The sequence below is a fragment of the Belonocnema kinseyi genome, chromosome 6 (genome assembly GCF_010883055.1).
Source record: "Belonocnema kinseyi isolate 2016_QV_RU_SX_M_011 chromosome 6, B_treatae_v1, whole genome shotgun sequence".
Lineage (NCBI taxonomy): Eukaryota > Metazoa > Arthropoda > Insecta > Hymenoptera > Cynipidae > Belonocnema > Belonocnema kinseyi.
The window spans coordinates 18,762,810-18,784,889 of NC_046662.1; the positions used below are offsets into that span (position 1 = coordinate 18,762,810).

The 22,080-nt window shown below is 30.3% G+C and overlaps 1 protein-coding gene across 3 annotated transcripts in view; it reads left to right on the forward strand.

Moving 5' to 3' along the window:
• The window catches only part of LOC117174453 (diacylglycerol kinase 1), a 367,927-nt gene extending 360,843 nt beyond the window's left edge, over nucleotides 1–7,084 (forward strand). For all 3 annotated transcript variants that reach the window (XM_033363593.1, XM_033363595.1, XM_033363594.1), the window contains 3 exons: nucleotides 27–231; nucleotides 3,031–3,212; nucleotides 6,393–7,084. In XM_033363593.1, coding sequence (XP_033219484.1) covers nucleotides 27–231; nucleotides 3,031–3,212; nucleotides 6,393–6,482 — 477 coding nt within the window. In that variant the 3' untranslated portion in view covers nucleotides 6,483–7,084. The remainder of the gene's footprint in view (nucleotides 1–26; nucleotides 232–3,030; nucleotides 3,213–6,392) is intronic.
• The last annotated feature ends 14,996 nt before the right edge of the window (nucleotides 7,085–22,080 follow it).

Here is a 22,080-nt window from a genome sequence, read left to right on the forward strand (position 1 = left end):
AAAAAATATTTAAAAATTGATTTCAGTGTGATGGCGTACCTTTGGACTTGGCACACGGTCCTTCCCTTCAAGGTGTGGCTTTACTAAACATTCCTTTTACTCATGGGGGTTCAAACCTCTGGGGTGAACATCATACGAGGCATCGACTCGCAAAAAGAAAGAGCAAGAGACCTGACAAGGAATTGAGTACAAGCAGTTTCAATTCTGTGGATCTCACTGTTGCAATCCAAGGTGAGATGATCAAGAATTCAACAAATCTTATACAAATATACCCCGGAGGGGAGCGTCCATATATTACGTTATTCTTTGGGCAGGTTTTTTTTTAACACGTGAAATTTTTCCGATCAAAAAATTTCAACCCGACGTGTTAAATTTTTGAAATAAAGTTCATTTTTAGCCAAGGGTGATGAAGTTTTAAACAAAAAAAAGAATACTTTTCTACTACGAAAGACGGATTTTGAATCCAAAAGAATGATTTTTTTACATAACATGAATTTTCGACCGCAAAAGATAACTTACAAAATATGTAGTTGAATTGAACGGAAAAAAAATATTTTTTTAACAAAACAGTTCAACCATCAAAAACAAAATAATTGAATTTTAAACCAAAAAGAAGAACTTTTAACAAGAAAGTTCCCTTTCTATCAAGAAAGTTGAATTTTCAACCAAATAGTTAAATTCTCTAATAAAAAGATTAATTTTAAACTGAAAATGGAATTGTTAAAAACAATTTTCAACCGGTTCAATAGCATTAAAATGACAAAAATTATAACAAAATAGTTGAGTACTGAACCAAAATGATGAATTTTCAACAAACAATATTAATTTTCCACCTATACAGATGAATTTTCAACAACATAGATTAATTTTCTGCCAACTAGTTGAATTTTAAACATATACAGGAACCAAATAGTTTCTTTTTATGGCAACTGTTGAGTTTTAAACCCAAAAATACACATTTTCCACAAAACGGTTTAATTTTCAACCCGAAAATATAAATTTTCACCTAACATTATGGATCTTCGATCAAAAATGCATTTTTTACAAGGTAGTTCAACTTTAGCCTAAGCAGTTGATTTAAAAAAATGAATTTTCAACGAAACATGTAGTAGTAAACATTTAAACAAAAAAGATTTTAATTCTACATAAAAAAAGTTGAGTTCAACCAAAAAAGACGAATTTTTAACAAATTAGTTCAATTTTCCACCAAGTAGTAGAACTGTTGACCAATAAAATCAATTTTTATCCAAATATTTGCATTTTCAACCAAGTTCCTTTAATTTGTTACTGAATGATTGGAAAAAAAATTATAAACTTATAAACTTAGCTTACAAACTTTAACTTTTAAAGGAACAATTTTCAAACAAAAATAAAATAGGTAGATTTTCAGATAAAAAAATTAATTTTCAACAAAAAATCAAATTTTTAAAAAATTAGTTCATTTTTCAAACCAACAGTTTAATTTTTAACTTGCAAGTTTAATTTTTTAACAAAGCTAATAGTTTGATTACCTGAAAAATTGTTGTATTTTCGATCTAAAAATATGAATTTTCAAGCCAAAAATATAAATTTTCAACGAAAAAATTAATTTACGATTGAATTTGATGAATTTTCAACTAAAATCATGAATCTTTAACCCCAAAAACAATGCATTTCTTACAAAGTTGTTCAACTTTACACCACGTAGTTCACTTTTCAACCAAAAAGAAATTTTCTACTGGAAAATACGAACTTTTGACATAATAAATAAATTTTTTACCAGAAGAAATCAATTTTCAACCAATAAATGACAAAGAAGAAGATTAATTTTTTACATGAAAAAGTGAAATTTCAACAGATCAGTTGAATTTGCGACAAAAAAATATAATTTTAAACAAAATAGTTGGATTTTCAATAAAATAATTAAATTTTTAATAAAATAGTTGAACCTTTAAGCAGATAGGTGAATTTTTAACCCACAAAACTGAATTTTTAATCAAGGGGTATTATTTTCTAAAAAGAAGATTAATTTCCTACATAAAATAAGAACTTTATACAGAAAAGAAGAATTTTCAAACTGAAAATATAAATCTTTTGACAAAAAATTTAATTTATGACTAAAGAGTGGAATTTTCAACAACAATATTAGTTACAAAGTAGTTAAATCTTAAACCAAGTAGTTGATTTTTCAACTAAAATGTATTTTTTTACCGAAAAAGACGAACTTTCAAGGAATTAAATGAATATTTAACTACAAAAGATCAATTTTCAACCAATAATAAAGTCGATATATTTTCGGTGAAGGAAATTAGTTCTAAAAAAAACAATGAATTTGTATCAAAATAGTTGAATCCTTAACCAAATAGATGAATTTTCAACCAAAGAGTTAAATACTCAGTTCAAAAATTAATCTTCAACCCAAGATACGAATTTAATAATTCTATTGATAATAATAAGTTCTATAGATTTAGTTCAAATTCAAGCGAACAAGCGAGAAAAAGGAGAAGTTTCTTGAAACTTGGGGAAGAAATAGAAATTATTTAAAACAGTGGAAAAGAGTTCATGGCCGGCCCCCTAATGTGTTAAGTTAATCTACCGTCTGAGTTAATCTTTAAATTATATCAATTTTCACAAATTAAGAAAAAGTCTGAAGAATTTAATTAAAAGTATTCTTATATTAGTATTATGTTAACACAATACACATTGTTCGATTGAAGCTTATATAAGACATTTATATTTCATATGTAAAAATCGGGGGAGTGGGCGGGATACCGAAATGTCACAAAGTGTCAAAAAAGGAAGGGGCGAGGCAAAAATCCTTTAAAAAGCGTTACGTAATATATGTATGCTTTCAAATATTTATTACACAAAATTTAACATAGAAGAATCATAGTGATGATTTATATTAATGTACTTAAACTTTCCCTTTAAATAAAATTATTTCAATTAAGGATTAATAGTCCGAAATCATTTTCACTATTTTTTTAATTTACTTGAAAATGTATAGCTGATTAGCTGAATAATATCTAAGATATATTTTTTTGAATAAAGATATAGGAGATAATCTCATCGAGGTGATTGGACTGGAGAATTGTTTGCACATGGGTCAAGTTAAAACTGGACTTCGGGCTTCCGGTAGAAGATTAGCTCAGTGTAGTAGTGTTACCATTAAGACTTTCAAAAGATTCCCCATGCAAATCGACGGCGAACCCTGGATGCAAGGCCCGTGCACAGTGAGTCACTCAAATATACAGAAAAAATTATTAATTGAATTTAAAAAAATTACTTTTTACGCAAATTTATTGACCCTTTGCCTCCCCTTCTCCTGCTTCTTCCTCCTCTACTCCCCCTTCAAACGCTTCCCCAGCTAACACTCCCCTTCCCCTACTCACCCTCATTCCTAATTGTTTGCCCTACTTTCCTTTACTCAACTCGCTTCTCCTACATCCCCTTCTCCATAACTCCTTACTGCTTTCCATCACATTTCTCCTTATTTCTTCTTACTTCCCCTACATCCCCTTCAGTCATTTTCTATCATTGGGCTCCTTGAAAAAAAATTCGGCGGACGCACGGCCGATGCCCTGCTGGAACTGTAAGGGTTTCCTACCCGGGGCCACAAAAACCTAAAAAATAGATAATATTCTAGGAAAATGAACAAAATTAATGTTTTATCTTCAATAGTTTCTGTGTTACAGTCTTGCAAAGGAACACGATCTTTTTTGAGTACTTGTATAAAAACGCATACTCTTTAAATTTTGATTTTCCGTTCAAAATTCATTATTCCCACGCGAAAATAATCTATCGGTGAATAAAAGTAAACGTAATCTTCAGCAATTCTCAAAAAAATACACTGTTCTATCTTTATTAGTTCGCATAATACGAGTAGTCAATGTTGACCGTTTATCGACTTGCTCTATCCAGGATGTCTTATTGCTTCTTTATTCTTTCTGTTTTTTGAAGATAAATTCAAGGGTCATACGTATATACAAATACCTGAGAACACATAAAAATATCACAAGTAATAATTAAAGTAAATAAAATTTGGTGTAAAAAAAAAGAATCTTCTATCAGTCGCGAGTTACGACTTCCCTCTCCCTCTCACACACTTCCTTATTTAGACCTCAACCAACTTTTACCATCAATTTATTATTAATCTTTCGCCAAATTGGCTTGTCATAACTTTCCACAGGCGGATCATTATTAACAATAAATCGAGAGTTAAGAATTAATATTTATAATTTGAAAGTAATTGTGTCCAGTATTATTGCAACTATTTGTACGTACAAACGCTTAGAAACAGTATTTCTTCAAAAAACTTCAACTACGAACATCAATGCTAAAAAAAAAAGTTCAAAAAATGTTAAATTGAAGAGTATGTATTTTTTAGACGTACATACCAATAACTCGGGCTCTTTTAAAAAACTATTACTCTACAAATATTGCAGATATAGAATTATTTTTTTAGGGATTTTCGCACAATTTCCATCCATTAATTTTCTATTATAGCTACTATTAACCTATGGAGCCATGGGAACCCGCAATTTAGAAAAACTTCATTTTTTGCAACATTTTCAAAAAATATTTTAGTGACAGTTCAAACTGCTTCTGCAAAATTCGGGGCATTCTTTTCTTTAATGCAGAAAAAATTAAGATTTAAAGTCAATTCCATCTAAATGTACAATCTGACTAGACTATATCTCGACGTTCATCAAGATGGGGTTTAATTAATAATTCAAATTAAATATTATAACATTTTTAAGAATTTCAACTAAATAAATTATTTTTACTAAATTATCGTACTTTTTTAAACAATTTGGCGTTTATTATAAAATAAATGATTCAATATATAAATGATCTTGATGATAAATGTACCATTTCTATTCCTAATGCTAGGGAAAGCTAAGCGGTGCTAAGTCCATTCACTTATATAAAAAAATAACTTAATCGATGCAAGTTGTTCCTCTAGAAAAGCTGTTTGCTAAACAGATTTTCTTTGATTGTAAAATCTACTACTTTGATCAAAATAAATTTGTTGGCTCGTTAAAGATTCTTCATTTTATTTTAAAATTTATGTCAAAATTATCGATTTTAGATGTTTTAGGGGGTTGCTAAATTTAAGGAAGGGGAGTGGGGTCAGGTGAAAACCGAGATGAACTGTGGGGAAGTTCTAATTTGATTTTAAAAATACTCTCAATCGCAAATATTCAAGAAGAATTGTTTAAATATTTTTAGTGCTTTGCAGTCCCTAACAGAAACCTTAATAGTTTCTGTCGGGAGTCCATCCGTCATATTTTTTCTCCTGGAGAGAAGATGAAGTTAGGGAAGCTAAAGTTAGGAAAGAAGGGGAAGCGAGGGTAAATTAGAGGAGTAGAAGTTGGGGGGATTTGGGAAGGGAAAGTGAGTGGAAAATACGTAAGGGGAGGAAAAGCAAAACGAAGTGAGTGTATATGAGGCGAAGGATAGTAGGGGAGGGATAGTAGAAGGGAATAACGGGAGATGAAGTAGGGTTCTCGAGGGAATATTAGGGGTGGGGCAGTATAGGAATTAAGAAGAAATTAGGGGATGAAAATTAAGGGAGGTAGAGGAAGCGATGGGAAGCGAGGGGAGGCGCAGTAGTAGAAACGAGGGAAAATTCAGGGAGGAGAAAAACTGGGGAAATTAGGAATGGGGAAGTAAGGTGAAATTAGGGGAAATGAATTGAGGGTGAGTGAGGGCACGAGGTGTAGGACAATCGAGTGAAATGTAGGGGAGGGGAAGGAGGAAATGTGTGGAAAAATAAGAAGAGTTGAAGGAGGTGAAGAGGAAGATTTGTAAGAAGGTGAGATAGGGATAATGAGGGGAGAAAGAATAAGGGAAGTGCGAGAAATTTAGAAGAGGGAGAGTAGGGTACTAAGGGGAAGAGAAGCAGGGGAAATGAAGTGAGATAAAAGTTGAAAAATTGAAGGGGAAATAAGGGAAGGGTAATTAGAGGAATTGCAGAAAAATTAGGAAGGAGAAGTAGGGGAAATGATTGAGTGTGAGAGAGAATAGTGAGCGAAATGAAGGTAGGGCTTGTAGGGTAGAGCATGTTAATAGGAGAGGGAAAATGATGGCTGGGGGAGGGAAGTATGAGAAGGTATGTGTTAAATGGGGAAGTGAGGAAAGGGGGAAATGTGAAAGAGAGGGGTAGTAAAGGGTGAAGTGTGGAGAGAGGCAGTAGGGATGACGAGGGAAAAGTAGGGGAATTAGGGGGGGGGGGGGGGGGGTAGGGAATGGTAAATATAGGTGGAGGAGGTTTCAACGACTTAATTAACGTCTTAACAGACTACGAAACCCTTTTTGTAGGCGTTCGGTGCTTACTTTGAATAATTGTCATTTTATACTTTTTTTAACTACTTTGAAAAAAAATGCTAATTTAACTGTTTAATTTTCAGATTCACATAACGCATAAAAACCAAGTTCCGATGTTGATGGCACCACCTCCCGACAAAAGAAAAGGTTTCTTCCATTTCCTGAAGAGATGAACACGTAATTTGAGACGCGCGAATCGCGTCCATCCACTCGATGAGATCTGAGCTTTTTCCCTAGTTCCCGTCTAGTCCAGCCATCACCAAAATAGCCACGTTCGCCTATCATATATTATTACATTATGAAACACATTACTCATTTTAGACATATATACCATATGTGCGAAGCGAAAACTTTCGTACGTCCGTAATAATTCTTTTAGCGCTCTTATGAGTTGTCTTTAAGAGACCGTTAAATCGAGTAGAAATGTCTTTATGTACAGTATTTTCGAGATTATATTCGAGGTTGTAGGATTATTAGACGCGTGATAGTTAGTCGGAAGGCTCGTTTTCAATTTCGTAACAAAGAAAAATCATTATTTCAGAACTACAGTAAGAAATCCCGCAGGAAATTACTGCATTTATTAATGTTATAGGTAATTAGTTAAATTAGAAGTCCGGATGAAAATCTAGGGAATGAACTAAACGCGGGTGTGTAGGAAAATCGTTGATTTTGATATGGGGCTATTCAGAAGTTACGTCACGCTTCCAGGAAGTGCGGGTTAACAGTTTAAAAATTAATTTTTTTTATCTGAAAATCTTACTATTCTATTAATTGCTGAAAATTGCCAGTTTTTAGTTATAAATTCAACAATTTGTTTGAAAATTTATGTATTTTGCTGTAAATTCGTCTTTTTTGGAAAAAAATGTTTTTAATTGAAAATTCAACTGCTTCGTTGAAAGATAAACTATTTAGTTAAAATTTAATTTTATTACTTGGAGGTCCATTTTTTTGGTTGAAAATATGTTCTTTTTGGTAAAAACTCGATTTTTTACAACTGAAGAATTAGCTATTTAATTTTTTTAATCTGGTTGAAACCTCATATTTTAGGATCATAAATTCAAAAGTTTGGTGCAAAGTTTGTATGTTTGGGTTAAAACTTCAAATGTTTTGTTGAAGAAAAAATTTTTTTGTCCAAAATTGTATTTTTTTTTAGTTGACACAACTATTTAATTGGAAATTCAAATTTTCGGGTTAAAAATTCAGCTCTAGTTTAAAAATCGTCTTACTGGTTTGAAAATTCATCTCCTTTGGTAAAAATGTTCTTTTTTAGTTAAATATGCAACTTTTTGTTTAAAAGTGATTCTGCTTTGGTTGTGGATTTCACTATTATGTTGAAAATTGATGTTTTTTGTCGAACTTGACTGTTTATTTATTAAATTAAAATAAATATATTTTCAAATTGATATATTAACTATTAGATTTTTCGTTTAGAATTGACGTTTTTAGTTGAATTCGACTGTTTTTTGATTTTTTAATTTTCTGTTCAAATATCAACTATTACATTTTATTTAGAAATAATTTTTATATTGAAAATTCAACTTTGTGGTTAAAATTTGAACTTCTTTGTTAGAAATTCATTTTTTTATGAAACCATCATTTTAGTTAAGAGTTCAACTAGTTTGTTTAATATTTAATTAATTTATTCAAAATACAGCTTTTTGGTTGAAAATATAATCATTTTGTTAAAAATAAACGTTTTTTTTTTAACATTCGATTTTCGAACAGAAAATTAAATTTTTCGAATTGAAAATTAAACGGCGTTCTCAAGAATTGGTAATTTGAGCTTGAAAATTTAAGTATTTGATTGTTAATTCAACTATTTTGTCAATAATTCCACTATTTTGTTATAAATGTGTGCCTTTTGCTTGAAAGTTCAATTATTTTGTTGTAAGTGAAACTGTGTGTTTAAAAATTAATTTTATGTTTGTTGTGAATTCAACTTTTTTTTTAATCATCTTTTTCATTCGAAAATTCAACTGCTTTCTTAAAAATTAGTTTTTTTTAGTACAAAAGTTTTTAGTTAAAAATGCATTGTATTTTAAAAATTGGCTTTTCGGCTTCAAAAATCGATGATATATTTAAAAATTCAACGGATTGGGTTTAATTTTTTTTTTTTTTAATTCTACCATTTGGTTGAAAATTTGAAATTTGCGTCTTTTTCGGTAGAAAATTGAAATATCATCTGCTTGATTAAAAATTCGACTAATTCGTTAACATTTCGTCTTTGTGGGTTAAAAATTCAACTTTTGGATTTAAGCTTCGTTTCTTTGACTTAAAATTTCAACTATTAGGTTGTAAATTCAACTGTTTGATCTAAAATAATTTCTTTGTTTCTTAAAACTTCATCTATTCGTATACAATAATCATTTTTCTTAGATGAAAATTATTCTCTTCGGATTGAAAAATCAACTATTTTCTAAAATATTTGACTTAGTAACATATAAAAAGTATTCAAAATAGCGTGACGTTGTTATTATTGTTTTATAATAATTCATTTTGAGTTTAAAATAAAATTATATTCAACTCGTATCTGTTATGAAAGGATTTGCAATCGTTGGAGAATAAATCGAAATTGTTGAATAAAGAATTTTTATTTAATCTTTTTAATTAATTTTATAAGCGACAATCTTTTGAATTTTCAAAACTTTGTTTAAAATCGATGTTGAATGTTGCGTTAGAATCATTGAACTAGATTTAACTTAGAGTTTAAAATTAAAATACGTTAAAGTCGATTGAATATTTAATTAAATAAAAAGTTATGAATTAATTGTTGCAACAGTAAACTTAAAATGAATAATAAAGCAAAATATAGACTAATTCTTAATAACTAAAAAAACGCTCTAGGAATTTCGAGAAATTACTTGAAAGAGTTTAAAGTTTTTTAATAAGCCAGGAACTAGAGAAAATTTTATTATTATTTCATTATTCATTATGCAATAAAAACGATTTTTTATATGTTCTTGAATGGATGATTTTCATAAACGCCTGCATTTAGCTATTTCCCTAGGTTTTTAGCCAACGACCTAATTTTCCCATTCACTTAAGGTATTTATATTTAACTTAAATTTTAATTTCTGTAAATTTGAAAAAAACTTTAAATTCGTGTTTTATTAAATCATTCGAACTGAATCTATTTCAAATGAGGTAGGATTTATGCTTGGGTAACAGAATCTTTCAGCATAAAAATAAGATTTTTTGAGGAAATTAGGCGATACGGATTTTCCGATTTGAAATAAATTCTACACGAAGTTATGAGTATTTGAATTTTGACGTCTATTTTTCAGAAAAACTCAACTTTTTTTTAAGCTTTTGACCTAATTCAGATTTTCCGATTTTCTATTTGAAGTCCAATTCTTTGCTCAATCTGGCCTTTTATAGTGAACACATTCGATGACTTTTATGCGGGTAAAACTATTTTCGTGGATAGGATATCTTTTTCTTCATAAAATCGAATTTCGCAATTTTCTGGAAAAAAGGAAAGAAACAAAACAAAATTAAAATGATATAGAAAATTACTTTAAAATATTCCTTCTACTCTTTTGTGATATATTTTTTCGTTTAGGAGTAAAATTTGAACATTTTATCTTTAAAAAAAAGTCTCCCGGCCTCAAAAATAAAAAGATGAAAAAGTTGAAAATACTAATTAACGAAAAAAATTCTTTCGACCCCGAAAATCAAACATGGATTGGCCCATATACAACTGATGGGATGGCTTACTTATATGCAGAAACTTTTTTTAAATGTTGAAAAAAATAGAAATTTGGGGTTTTCCAGAAAATCTTCTTTTCATGTTTTTAAAATTCGAAGAAAAAAATAAAGAAGATTTTTGGAAAACCCCGATTTTAGATTTTTTCTGGATGGCCGTTTTAATAATTGAAAAAATTACCAATTTTTTCTTGTTCACATCGATTTTTTAAGGTCATTGAAATTGAAAGATTCGAGCACTTTAAACTAAAAATTTTATGATTTTAAGTTTAAGAAGTAAACTGCACTTTAGAACACTCAAAATAGAACTGTCTTTAATTTTTAACTTTTTAAATTAAAGATAAAACAATTTGTAATCCAAACGCTTAAAAATTTAAAATTAAATGTTCAGAGAACCAAAAAAGATACAAATCTACACGTCAAAAACTTGTTTCTGTTTTGAAATATTGTAAAACATTCTTTTAAAATTATTTTTTCAAAACAGAAAATGATTTCAAATTTTTCCATTTATCTTAAGGCACTCTATCAATTGAATACGGGTTAACCCATTTTTGTGGAAAGGAAATTTTTTTTCGTGAAAATGGAATTTTCAAATCATAATCCTAAACTAATACCGCATTCGTTTATCCTGCACTGGTGTACTCCAAGAGCACTCCGTTCGCTCCTTCTTACTTCTTCCTTCTCACGATAAAATCCACCAGATTTTGAAAAAAAATTGGAAAATTTAAATTAGATAAAAAACTATAATGATTCAAAAGAAAAATTAGTCTCTTAATAGATTTCAAAATTCAAATAATTGTAATTTCGTGAAAAATTTGTATATTCAGGTCGAAAAATTACGTGCCGCCTGATTTAGTCTAAAAATAAACGAATTTCGTCGCTGAGAATTTCTGGGACTTTTAATGTAAAATCTGCCTAATTTGAAATATATTGGGTCTTAAAATAATTTGAGATACGAAATTAAAAATCTAATTATTTTTAAATTATTTACGAAAACGATCCTTCCTCTCGTTCATATTCAATCCGCAGAAATATTTTCATAGAATTGTAAATGTCTAAATATAAACACTAAACACGTTGGCAAATGTTGCTGTGAGTAGAAAAGTACGTGATTTAGAGAGAGAAGTCAAATTTCATGAAAGATAAAATATAGATTCGGCGTAGAAAATTGTAATTAATTTACAATTATTTATATTTTTAAATTGATTATCACTTAATTTGAAATTAAAATAGATAAATATTAAATTAATTAACAAAATATGTCATTAATAGTAGACTTCTCTGCCAACATCCAACATACTTTTCGCAAGATTCTCTACTGACAAATTCAGTAACTCCTGAGGAAAAAATCTAAACCTACTCTTAGTTACTATTAATTAAATTATAAATATTTCACTACGAGAGAAACCGGTGTGCACGTTTCTGCAATCGCAAAGTTTCTAGTCATTTTTAATTTAACGTGATTCATAATTTAGATATTTTATATTCTTATTCGCTAATAATTAAAATTACAATTTTTACTCGTACTTAATTTTTATACGATTACGTTATTTATTATTTTCTTGACATTTATATTTATTTGTATAGACTTTATGATGTAAAATATTGACAACTATGACAGATACGACGTAAGTTTATACAAAATTAAGCTTTACCAAGGTCCCTGAGATTCAAAAAATAATTATATAAAAAAGTTTTAAAAAATATCTCAGAATATTCTAAAAACTTTAGTTCTAGTCCGTGTAACGGGTGCTCTAAAACAAATCGCCGGTAATTCAGTAAAAAGTAAAATCATTTTTCAAACACTGCCACGTGTAACATTTTTCATATTCATCTGTTTCTGATAAAACCTTTCTTCCTGAATTTCACTCTAGTAGGATGTCTCCAGACAGGAAGAAACGCAAAAATAAAACAAAAAAAGTACAGATAAAGATAATACAACAGAAACAGTAGACATATGGCATTTCGTTGATTTAATAAGGTTCATTAATTTCAAATTTCCTTTTCTTATCATGACAAAAAGCGACTGCTAAAAAAGAAACTTCCATCATCATGGACCACAGAATGTAACGAACTTTCCGTCCGTGAAATATAGAAATGAAATATTTACAATTAGTCATAAGGTTGTAGAGATAATAATTTTTTTCTGAAAAGGTCGTTTCTCACAGTCGCTTCATTTTTTACTCAGTTTGTTTCCGAGTACATCAACACCTTTTATTATTTATAATTATTTATTCACCATTATATTTATTTAAAAGCTTATTTTTTTCATGAAGGTAAGAATAAATATTTCAGAGTTTATAATAAATTCTAGAAACGTGCATAAAGAACTTCTAAAATCCCACAGGGACCAGCTCATTACTTAATAAATATCACTATTTACAGTACCTAAATCTTTCTTTTCATGGGACAGTACGACTAAAATAGCTTTTGATATGTATAAAACATTAATCCACATTTAAGAATGAAAATAAACCCAAAAAACTATTCAAGATTAAATAACTTGCTTAAGTAGATTTATAAAAAAAAGCTGTGTCTGAAAAATAATTAATAAACAAAGAAACGTTATTATTTCATTGTATATTCTATAATAGATTAAATTGTTATTATTATGATCAATATTTTCTTTTAGAGAAAATGCACCAAATATGATTGATTTGAGCGATGATTAATTCGCTCCGGCTACCTGCGTGCGTTGTCCTGACTATGCGGCTTCCCCTGACTAAGACGAACTACTGTCGCCGAGCCTGGTCAGCGAGATTCTTTTGTACCTTATAAGGACTAAAATGCGGAATATTACCTTTTTTTTAAATTAGCACTTGGTAATTTAAAAAATACAATATTCTACTTTTTATGTGTTAAAATAGTATTACTAATTAATTTTCATAATTTTTTATTTTATTTTCATTTGTTTTATTCATGTTTTATATAAAAAGAAAACAAACTTTTTAAGGCAAACTATTAAAAGGATAATTTTGAGTAAAATGTGACTAGTTAAACGATAAAAAATTGTATTATGCTTGTTGAGGAGTAGGAATCAGACTTTTAATGCTTTTGCAATATGAGTGCAAAATTCTTCAAGGATTATTTTGAGAAATGTGCTTGTTTAAGAAATAAACCTAATTTATGATGTTGGTTAATAAGTTTTCAGATCAGACAAAATTTTAGAATCTATAGTTTCCCCAGTTCAATTAAAATATTGCACAAATAAATTAAAGCTACTGCAGTTGATATGGGTAAAATTGCAAATTTTTCCATAAAATGTCACAAAAATTTGAACATTTATTCTTTAATTTTCAACTTTTTAAGTCGAATAACATAACACTAGAAACGTTATAATTGGTAGAATTCGAATATTATATTTGTCAATTACCAAGTGTTAAATTAAAAAATTGTTTTATTTCTCATTTTAGTTTTCATTAGATACAAAGGACTTCCGCTGACCAGGGTCGATGGGAGCAGTTTTGCTGAGTGAGGAGAAGTCGCAGAGGGGAAAACATACACAGGTAGCTAAGGCGGAATCTTCCTCTTCCCATTAATTTTATGTGAACATGAAAAATGTTTAATAACTGTTAACAGACTCAGTAACTGAAGTTTAAATCTGAAGTGTTAAATGAAATCTCTGTTACAGAAAACCTGCTAACCTTTACTATATATGTAATTAATAATACTTGATCTAATTTTTGGCACTCCGTCTCTACGAATATTTAATTTGAATCTAATAGTTTACGATTTTGCATCTCAGTACAAATGAGTATTTTTCCTCAATATTATAATTATAAGCTTGCAATTACGAAAATGATCATTCTTTGATCATTCGTCGCATTTTAATAATTTAGATAGCGACATTCTTGCGTACTTTTAGTGAAAACGTAGCCCTACTTACAAAGTTAGGAGGATCGAAATATTACGCTTATAAAAAGAAGTATACCTATAATAGGTAGGATCTTCAATATAATATATAAATATATATTAAATATTATATATTTATTTAATTATAAATAGCGCTCGAAATTAGGAAAGTTTCTAAGTGGATTCGTCAGCAATAAAAACTCGCCATTTTACTTATAAATAGTGCGTAAGGCGTGACGATTTTTTTTCTTGAATTGGCGATGGCTCAGTGTGCTTACTATTACGATAATAATACCAAAGACCCAAACAAATAGAGTGAAAGGACGATTTTGATAAGAGAATCTACATACCAAAAATGGCAAAATCCACATTATGAGTTTAATTGCAAATTACAAATTAAAATTGATTCCCGCATTATTCATTATTATAATTATGATTAAAAAATGTCTTGTTTAATTTTCTTTATAATACAATTTCAGTTATTATTGCAAGTAAATTACTACTTTTTTAAAAATAATTGAATAAAATCAAATATTGTTATTGCATAGTGATTCGGATAGTAAATAATGTGATCGAAGTGTTTTGTATAATTTTCATAATTGTGGAAAATATTGTTGACTGAAAATTGGACCACATTTTGACAATTTTAATATCTTATCTTAATAATATTACTCGAGCTAGAACAATACTTCTATACAAATATACGCAGAAAGTGTTCGAAATTAAAAACAAAATGGAAAACAAATTAAGGAAAATATCATTTCTTATATTCTGTTTATTTAATGCACAATTTTAAATTATTGTTCTTCGATGCTAAGGGTACTGCAAAAATAAAAACGAAATAAATCGATATAATTTTTTAAGTATTTTCTCCAAAATTAGGGTCTTCTATTTTGTTTACATGTTGTTTCCTAAGGATTGAAAAGACTCAGCTGTTTTATTCCATAACATTTTATTGAACATTATTATAAAATTTAAGAAACAAGTGAACTTTTTAGGTGGTATGTAAAAGATATGTTTTCGGCTTTTCATGGAGAGAAAAAATTATGTTCCAGTAACAATTTTTGACATCACTTTATTTTACGGTGGAAAAGGTTAATTGCTAAAATAAATTTAATGGAAACAATGTACAATTGAGCAACATTAAGTCATTCAATCAGAGATTCGTCAATTATTATAGGTAAAATTGTTCAATTTTGAACGCTGTAAAATAAAAATGATATAATTTCAACTCCTGTCAAATTAAATTGTTTAATTTTTAAAATTGAGGTTTCAAGAATATCAATTTGGAGTGCAAGTGATTAAAAATGTTTTAATTTTTAACATTTTGATTTTTTAATTTTCTTATTATAAACGCATTTATTTGGAATTGATACAAGTTAAATTTCTTTTCATTCCATTCGAAATGTTTACTTTTTTTCAACATTTTACGTGACGTAAAATTGTTTAATTTTAAACTTTTTCAATTCAAAATCGTTAATTTTTTCTTTCAATTTAATGCGCTTTTAATTCTAAATAAAGGATAACTTGAAATTAGCAATTTATAGAAATGTGTGATTTTTCGAATATTGCTTTTCCTGCTTAGAAAGTGTGATAATCTGAATAGAATGTTTTGATATCCTATAAAAATATAAATTATTGTTTAATAATGGATTTTTTAATATATAGACTTTTGATTTTTCACAATCAGATTTCCCGAAAAACTACGTTTATGCATTAAAAAGTAACAAAGTCATTCATTTGTTTATAAAATTATTTAAACGCAATAATATTTGCCTGCTGGCAAATTATCCACGAAGGAGATCATTGTGGTGATACTAATAGTTAATATAGTTCAAGAACAAAGCCTATTCACCACAAAATGACTGAATTGCACATTTATTCATCACATTTGTTTAAAAAAAATAAAAAGTTTTAATTCGTAATTAAATATTACTTTTACGTATATGGCGATGAAAATTTTGTGGAATAAAATATCTGAGTCATCTTAATCCTTAAGAAAGCATATTTGCTCATTAATTTGTTTATAAAAAATAGTAATTTTTGTATATTTGTTTATTAATATAAGTGAGAATTCCTATAGAAAAAAATTGTTTTTGATTTTTTGAGTATTTCTATCGTACGATCAATAATAGCAGACATCAAACTTGTTAAAATATGGTCTAAATTGAAATTAACAATTTCTGCGAAAATATTGAAAAAATAAAAAACCTTTCAACCACATCTTTTATTACTTCAAACACTATACAGTATTCAAAAAGACGATTGATGACCCATTTTTTCTCTTTAAATTAAATTCATCAAATGTTAAATTGAACATCGGGCCAAATGCAATTTCCTCTTAAGTTATTTGCAATTAATTAATAACAATTTTGCCAATTGTTATAATACGTATTAATAAATGTATGTGTTCCAACGAATGTATCAAATACTGCACGATATGAAAACAATTGTCTCCACGTTTAAAAACAGATTTTGTTGAAACTAAATGTTGAAAAAACTCAATCTATACCTAATACGTAATATTCCATTGATGTCTGCATACATTTTTTGCAAAATGTAAACTAAGCGTAACCCAATTATTATTTAAACGGGCTTTCCAAGTTAAGAACAAAACAGGGTATCTTCAATTAATATTTGATTTAAAAAAATATTATTTCGGTACAATTTTTAAATATTGGAATATAAAATCTTGAGATTTAATATTTAAAATTCGTTTGTTAATTTTAGTTAAAATCTTATTTTTTAAATTTAAATAGTCATTAATTGCTTGAAATACAAAGCACTTGCCATAAATGTTCTATAAGAGTCTCACGCACGATATATATCTAACATATTAGCTAAAACTGCCAAATTTTTTTGGGTCTACGTATGTTTGAGCACTACTGCCATTTTTCAATAATATTAGAGTTGTACACAAGAAAGCCTGTCTATAGTGTAAAGCGAGTGTCGAGAAATAATTATTAAACAAATATGTAAATTTACTCTAGAACAAATTATGTAACTCGAGATATTATCCTCCTCGGGATGTAAAGTAAATGAATGATTTCATTAATAATTGTTTTTTTAATTAGAATTTGAATTAAAGTATGTCAAAAAATGTACATTGAATTTATTGAATTCCAATAAAAGATATTTGAATTAGGCCTTGTCTATTATTTATTACAGACTTCAAAGACCAAAATGCTCTCAAAACAGGCGAAATAGAGTGATTTTTCAATAGTAGGGGGATGATAATTCTTTTAAATAACTTTATTGTAGGCATGACATTCCTTGTTTTCAAGTTAAAACATACTCAATTTTTAACAATGTACATTAGTGACATTTTCAACAAAAAAGTTTATTGTCAACCAAGAAAAATTAATCTTGAACACAATAGTTCAACTTTCAAGTAAAAGAGACGAATTTTCGAACAAGAGATTTGAATTTTTAGCCAAATGGTTAAATTTTCGAGTGGAATACACTACTTTTTTCAGAAAAAGATGGATTTTCAATCAAAAAGGATAATAAAAAGTAGCCATTAAACAAAACATGCAGTTAAATTGTTAAGATAATGAAATTTCTATGAAAATAGTGAAATATACAAAAAAATTACTTTCATACGAAAAAATCATTTTCAACAAAAAAATTAATTGACAACAAAAAAGTTAATTTTTAAACAAGAAAAATTAATTTTCGACCAAAAAGTTTTACTTTCAAGTTTAGGAGACGAAGTTTGAACACAAAACTTTAATTTTTAGCCAAATAATTGAATTTTCAAGTCAAAAAGACTAATAAATAAATTTATAACAAAATAGTTAATTTTTCAATAATATAATGAAATTAAAAAAAAAGTTTTAATGTTCAAGCAAAAAAGACTAATTTTCAAGAAAGATCATTTACAACAAAAAGTTTTTCATTTTTTGAAAACGACCATGTGGCGGCACTAGTAGTAACTTTATTCTAGTTGTTTTGACTGTTATGTGTCTTTTGTCATGTAGAGCCGTTAAAAAACTCTTTAAAATGTATCAAGAAAACAGTTTATTTATATAATTATTGTGAAAATGACACAGTTGATTTTTCTAATAGTGTATTTTTTTATCGAATCATTTCCATTAATTACCGCTCCGGTATGAAAGTGCCCGAAGACCTCGAATAAAAGAGTTAGAAGTTTTTTAATAATTATAAAAGATCTGAGGCGAAATGGTTTCGGTTTTATTTTAAAAGAATAATTTTAAATTTCAAATACTTTAAAATGTGGTTTAAAAGTATATAGGCGTTGAGACCTTTTTTTTAATTTTTCAAGTTTTAAAAATTTTTTAGGTAAACTGAATAATGTCAGAACGTGAAAAAACTTCTTGAAATTCATGGGAGATTAAAAAAAATTTTAAAAGGGTTTGAAAGATTTTCAAGAAAAATTTTGCAATTTTGTCATATTACATCATTGTGGAATAAATTTGAGTAAGTATGACAGATATTTAAAAGTTTTGAAACGAATAACTGCATAACCCCTTCTCGAATATTACACACCCTTCTCATTTTTCTTCTTTCTTCCTCCCATTTTGAATTTCCCACATTACCTCTCGCTTCATTGTTCCTAATTTCGCCGAAACATGCTTGTCTAATTTTACTTCCCTCTCCCCTTTTTAGCTTCTCTTCAAACCTCCATGCTCTCTTAATTTGTCTAGTAACCATATTTTCTCTTCCTAACTCTTCTTTTAACATATATCCTGGGCAACTCCAGCTAACCCCCATTACCCACCTCAGGAATCGCTCATGTATACTCTCTACTTTCCTATGTTCCTTCCATCCCCAGATCTCCACACCATAACAGAATACCGCCCACACCAACGCATCAAACAACCAGAGCCTCATTCTTCAATCGTTCTTGAACCTTCTCTTTCCTATACCCCATACTTGGCCCATTACTTTACTTGCACATTCAATTCTTTTCTTCACCTGCAGCTCGTTTCCCCCTTCTGTCTCAAACCAAAAACCTAGGTAACAGAACTCCTCCACAATTTCCACTTTTTGTCCGTTCATCTTCCAAAAGTAATTTATTTTGCTCTTTCTATTTCTGAAACACATCACCTTTGTCTTATCTACGTTCACCGTCAGCTCTTTTGTTCCCACATACTCTTCGAAGATTCTCATCATTAGGTTCATCCCCTTCCCATCATCTGCTAATAGAACTACATCGTCCGCGTGTGCTAGAGAGTATAGTTTGCTATTACCCAAAACCGTTCCTCCTTTCCCTTTCTCCTTTACCTTCTCCTCTAAGTCTGCCAATAGGATACTAAATAGTAACGGACTCAAAGGGCACCCTTGTCTTAGACCTCGGCTTGTCCATAAAACCTGCCCTTTTTTCTTTCCTATTTTCACCCTAATCCTGGTTTCAGGAAAAATTTCCTTTATCCTCTCCACTAACTTTTCCTTTACACCCTTCTCTTTCATTGCCTGCCATAGTACTTTTCTATTCACTGAGTCAAATGCTGCTTTGAAATCTACGAACAAAGCGACTAATCTCCCTTTCTTTTTCACCAATTTTCTGTTAACTACATAGTTAAGTACGCAGATGTTGTCTATAGTTCCCATTCCTTTTCTAAATCCCGTCTGATTATGTGGGATACTTTCTTTTTGTTCTACCTGACTCTCCAACCTATTTCTTAAGATTTCTGCATTTATTTTATAGCCGACTGACATGAGAGTGATCCCTCTGTATTCCTCTACCTTCTTTCCTTCCCCTTTCTTGACAAGCGGTACCACCAGTCCCGTCGTCCACTCTTCCGGCCAACCTTCCCCTTTCCATACCTTGTTGCATATCTTCCACATCCCATCCCTAATCCGTTCTCCTCCAAACTTCATCGCTTCATTCTCCATCCCATCTTCTCCCGTCGCCTTGTTTCTTTTTAACCTATTTATTGCCTCATCCACTTCTTCTCTTGTTATCTCGTTTCCTTCCTCCATTTCTCCTTGGACTATCCTACACTTTTCCCCTTTGATCTTATTTTGCTCTCCCCCTAATAGACCCTTAAAATAATCCATCCATTCCTCCATTTCTATTTCTTCGTTAACGTCCTTCCTTTCCCCTCTATCCCTATTTATCACATACCACACCCTACCTTCTTTGATCGCTTTTTCTATCTCTGCTTTATATTCTTCCTTTCCCCTCTGTCTTTTTATTTCCAGCATCTTCTCATGTTCTTTTTTCCTCTAGTTATACTCCTCCTTCTCCATTTCCCCTCTTCTTCATTTGCTCACACACTCTTTTATTCTCTCTTTACTCTCCCAGCATTCCTCGTCCCACCAGCCTCTCTTTCCCCCTACTCTTTCTTCATTAGTACCAGCTCATCCTTTACCTTTTCAATTGACCCCTTCAACCTTTCAATTAACGAGTCTATTCCCTCCTCTTTTTCATTCCTAACCTTCTCCTTTTCCATCTTTTGTTTAAACTCTTTTAATTTATCTACCCCCCAGATTCCCATTTTCGTGTTTCGTTCGCACCCTTTTTCCTTTCTCCCTCTGCCGCGCTTACTGACGCCTCTTCTTAGTGTAACTATGACCGGGAAGTACTCGGACCCTATCTCATTCCCTACCTTCCTACTCCCTATCATATGCCGCATTCTTTCTTCAGCCAAGATGTATTCTATTACTGTTGCTCCCTTTCCTATGAATGTGATCTCTCCTTCCTGATCTCCTTTCATATTACCATTGCATATAAACCATCCTGTTTCTCCTATCATGTCTAGTATCTTCCTCCCCTCCCTGTCCGTCTCTCTATGTTTGGAATTCCTTATAAATGCCTCCTTTTCTTCATCCCATAACCCTCCCTTGTTCGCCAGTCCATGCATTCAAGTCCCCTCCTATTAAAACCAATTCTTCCTTCTTTTCCTCCATCCACTTCCTTATTACTCTTCAGCCTTCCTCTTCCCCTCTTCTTCTGTATACACACACCACTGCTATTTCTACTTTCCCAATTATAATTTTTCTTATCATTGTTCCATCCTTTTCCTCCATGTTCCCATCTTTTCTCCCTTTTACTGCTAATTCTTTTTTCACCCCTGACACCATGCCGCCCATCCCTCTCCCTTTAACGTGTTCTTTTCTTGCTTCTTGCATTGTCCACACATAACCTTTCGGTAACAGCTTTTTTATTCCTTTCCAGTTCTTCTCATCTGTTCAAGTTTCACTTATCACAATCACATCCCACTTTTCTAACTCCTCCCAAAATCCTTTATTCTTGTTCTTCAAACCTGACACATTCCAGAAAGCTATTTTCACGTTTCTCTCTTCCCCACCCTCTTCTTTCCTCTTCACTTTGTTCCCCCTTTGCCGTTTGGAAACCCGGTGTGATTTATTTCTAGACTCTTTTTCGTCTCCCTTCCCCCTACCTTTCTCAAGACTTTTTCCTTTTTTCCTTAATTCTTCTAATTCTTCATCCTAGCACCATTCCTCTCCATTTATCCATAACCTGTCTCTCTCTCTATCCACACCATATGGCCCCTTTTCCTCTCTACCCAAGCCCTCTGCTCTATTTGCCATCTCCTTTTCCTCTCCCTCCATGACAGATCTTCTTCAATTCCTTTCCTTCTTCCTCTCAATAATTTTTTTCTCTCCATAATTTTCTTTTTCCCCTCCTCACTCACCACTTTTACTAGAAACATTCCTTCTTTTTCTTCCTTTGTCCCTCCTATTCTCTTGACTCCTTCTACCCTTACCTGCTCTCTAATATCTCGAAAAAGATTTGTTATTTCCACTTCTCCTGTTTCACTCTCCACTTTTAATCTCTTGACTACTATGTTATTTTTCCTCTTTGCCCTTTCTTCCCCCTCTAATCTTCTTTCGATCTCACTGAGTATTTTCTTCCATCTTTCATTCTCACTTCGAACGTTCGTTTCATTGCCTTGAACTATTTCCTCATTTTCTGTTTTTTTCCCCATATGCTCATTCCTAATTTCTAGACTGGATACCCGCTCTTCCAACTGTTTTATTTCTCTAGATCTCTGTTCGTCAACCTCTCTCTGTCTATTCTCAATGCTCTCTAGCTTACCCCAAACCTTGTCTTTCTCCTCCTTCCAACGTTTATCCCATTCTTCCCATTTTTCTCTGGACTTTTTCACTTCCCCCCTTACTCGTTTCGCTGCCTATTCATATCCCTATTCATGTCATCTACTCTCTTTCTTGTTTCCTCTCTAAACCCTTTAAGGAGAGCTTCCAATTTTTCAAACATCCCCC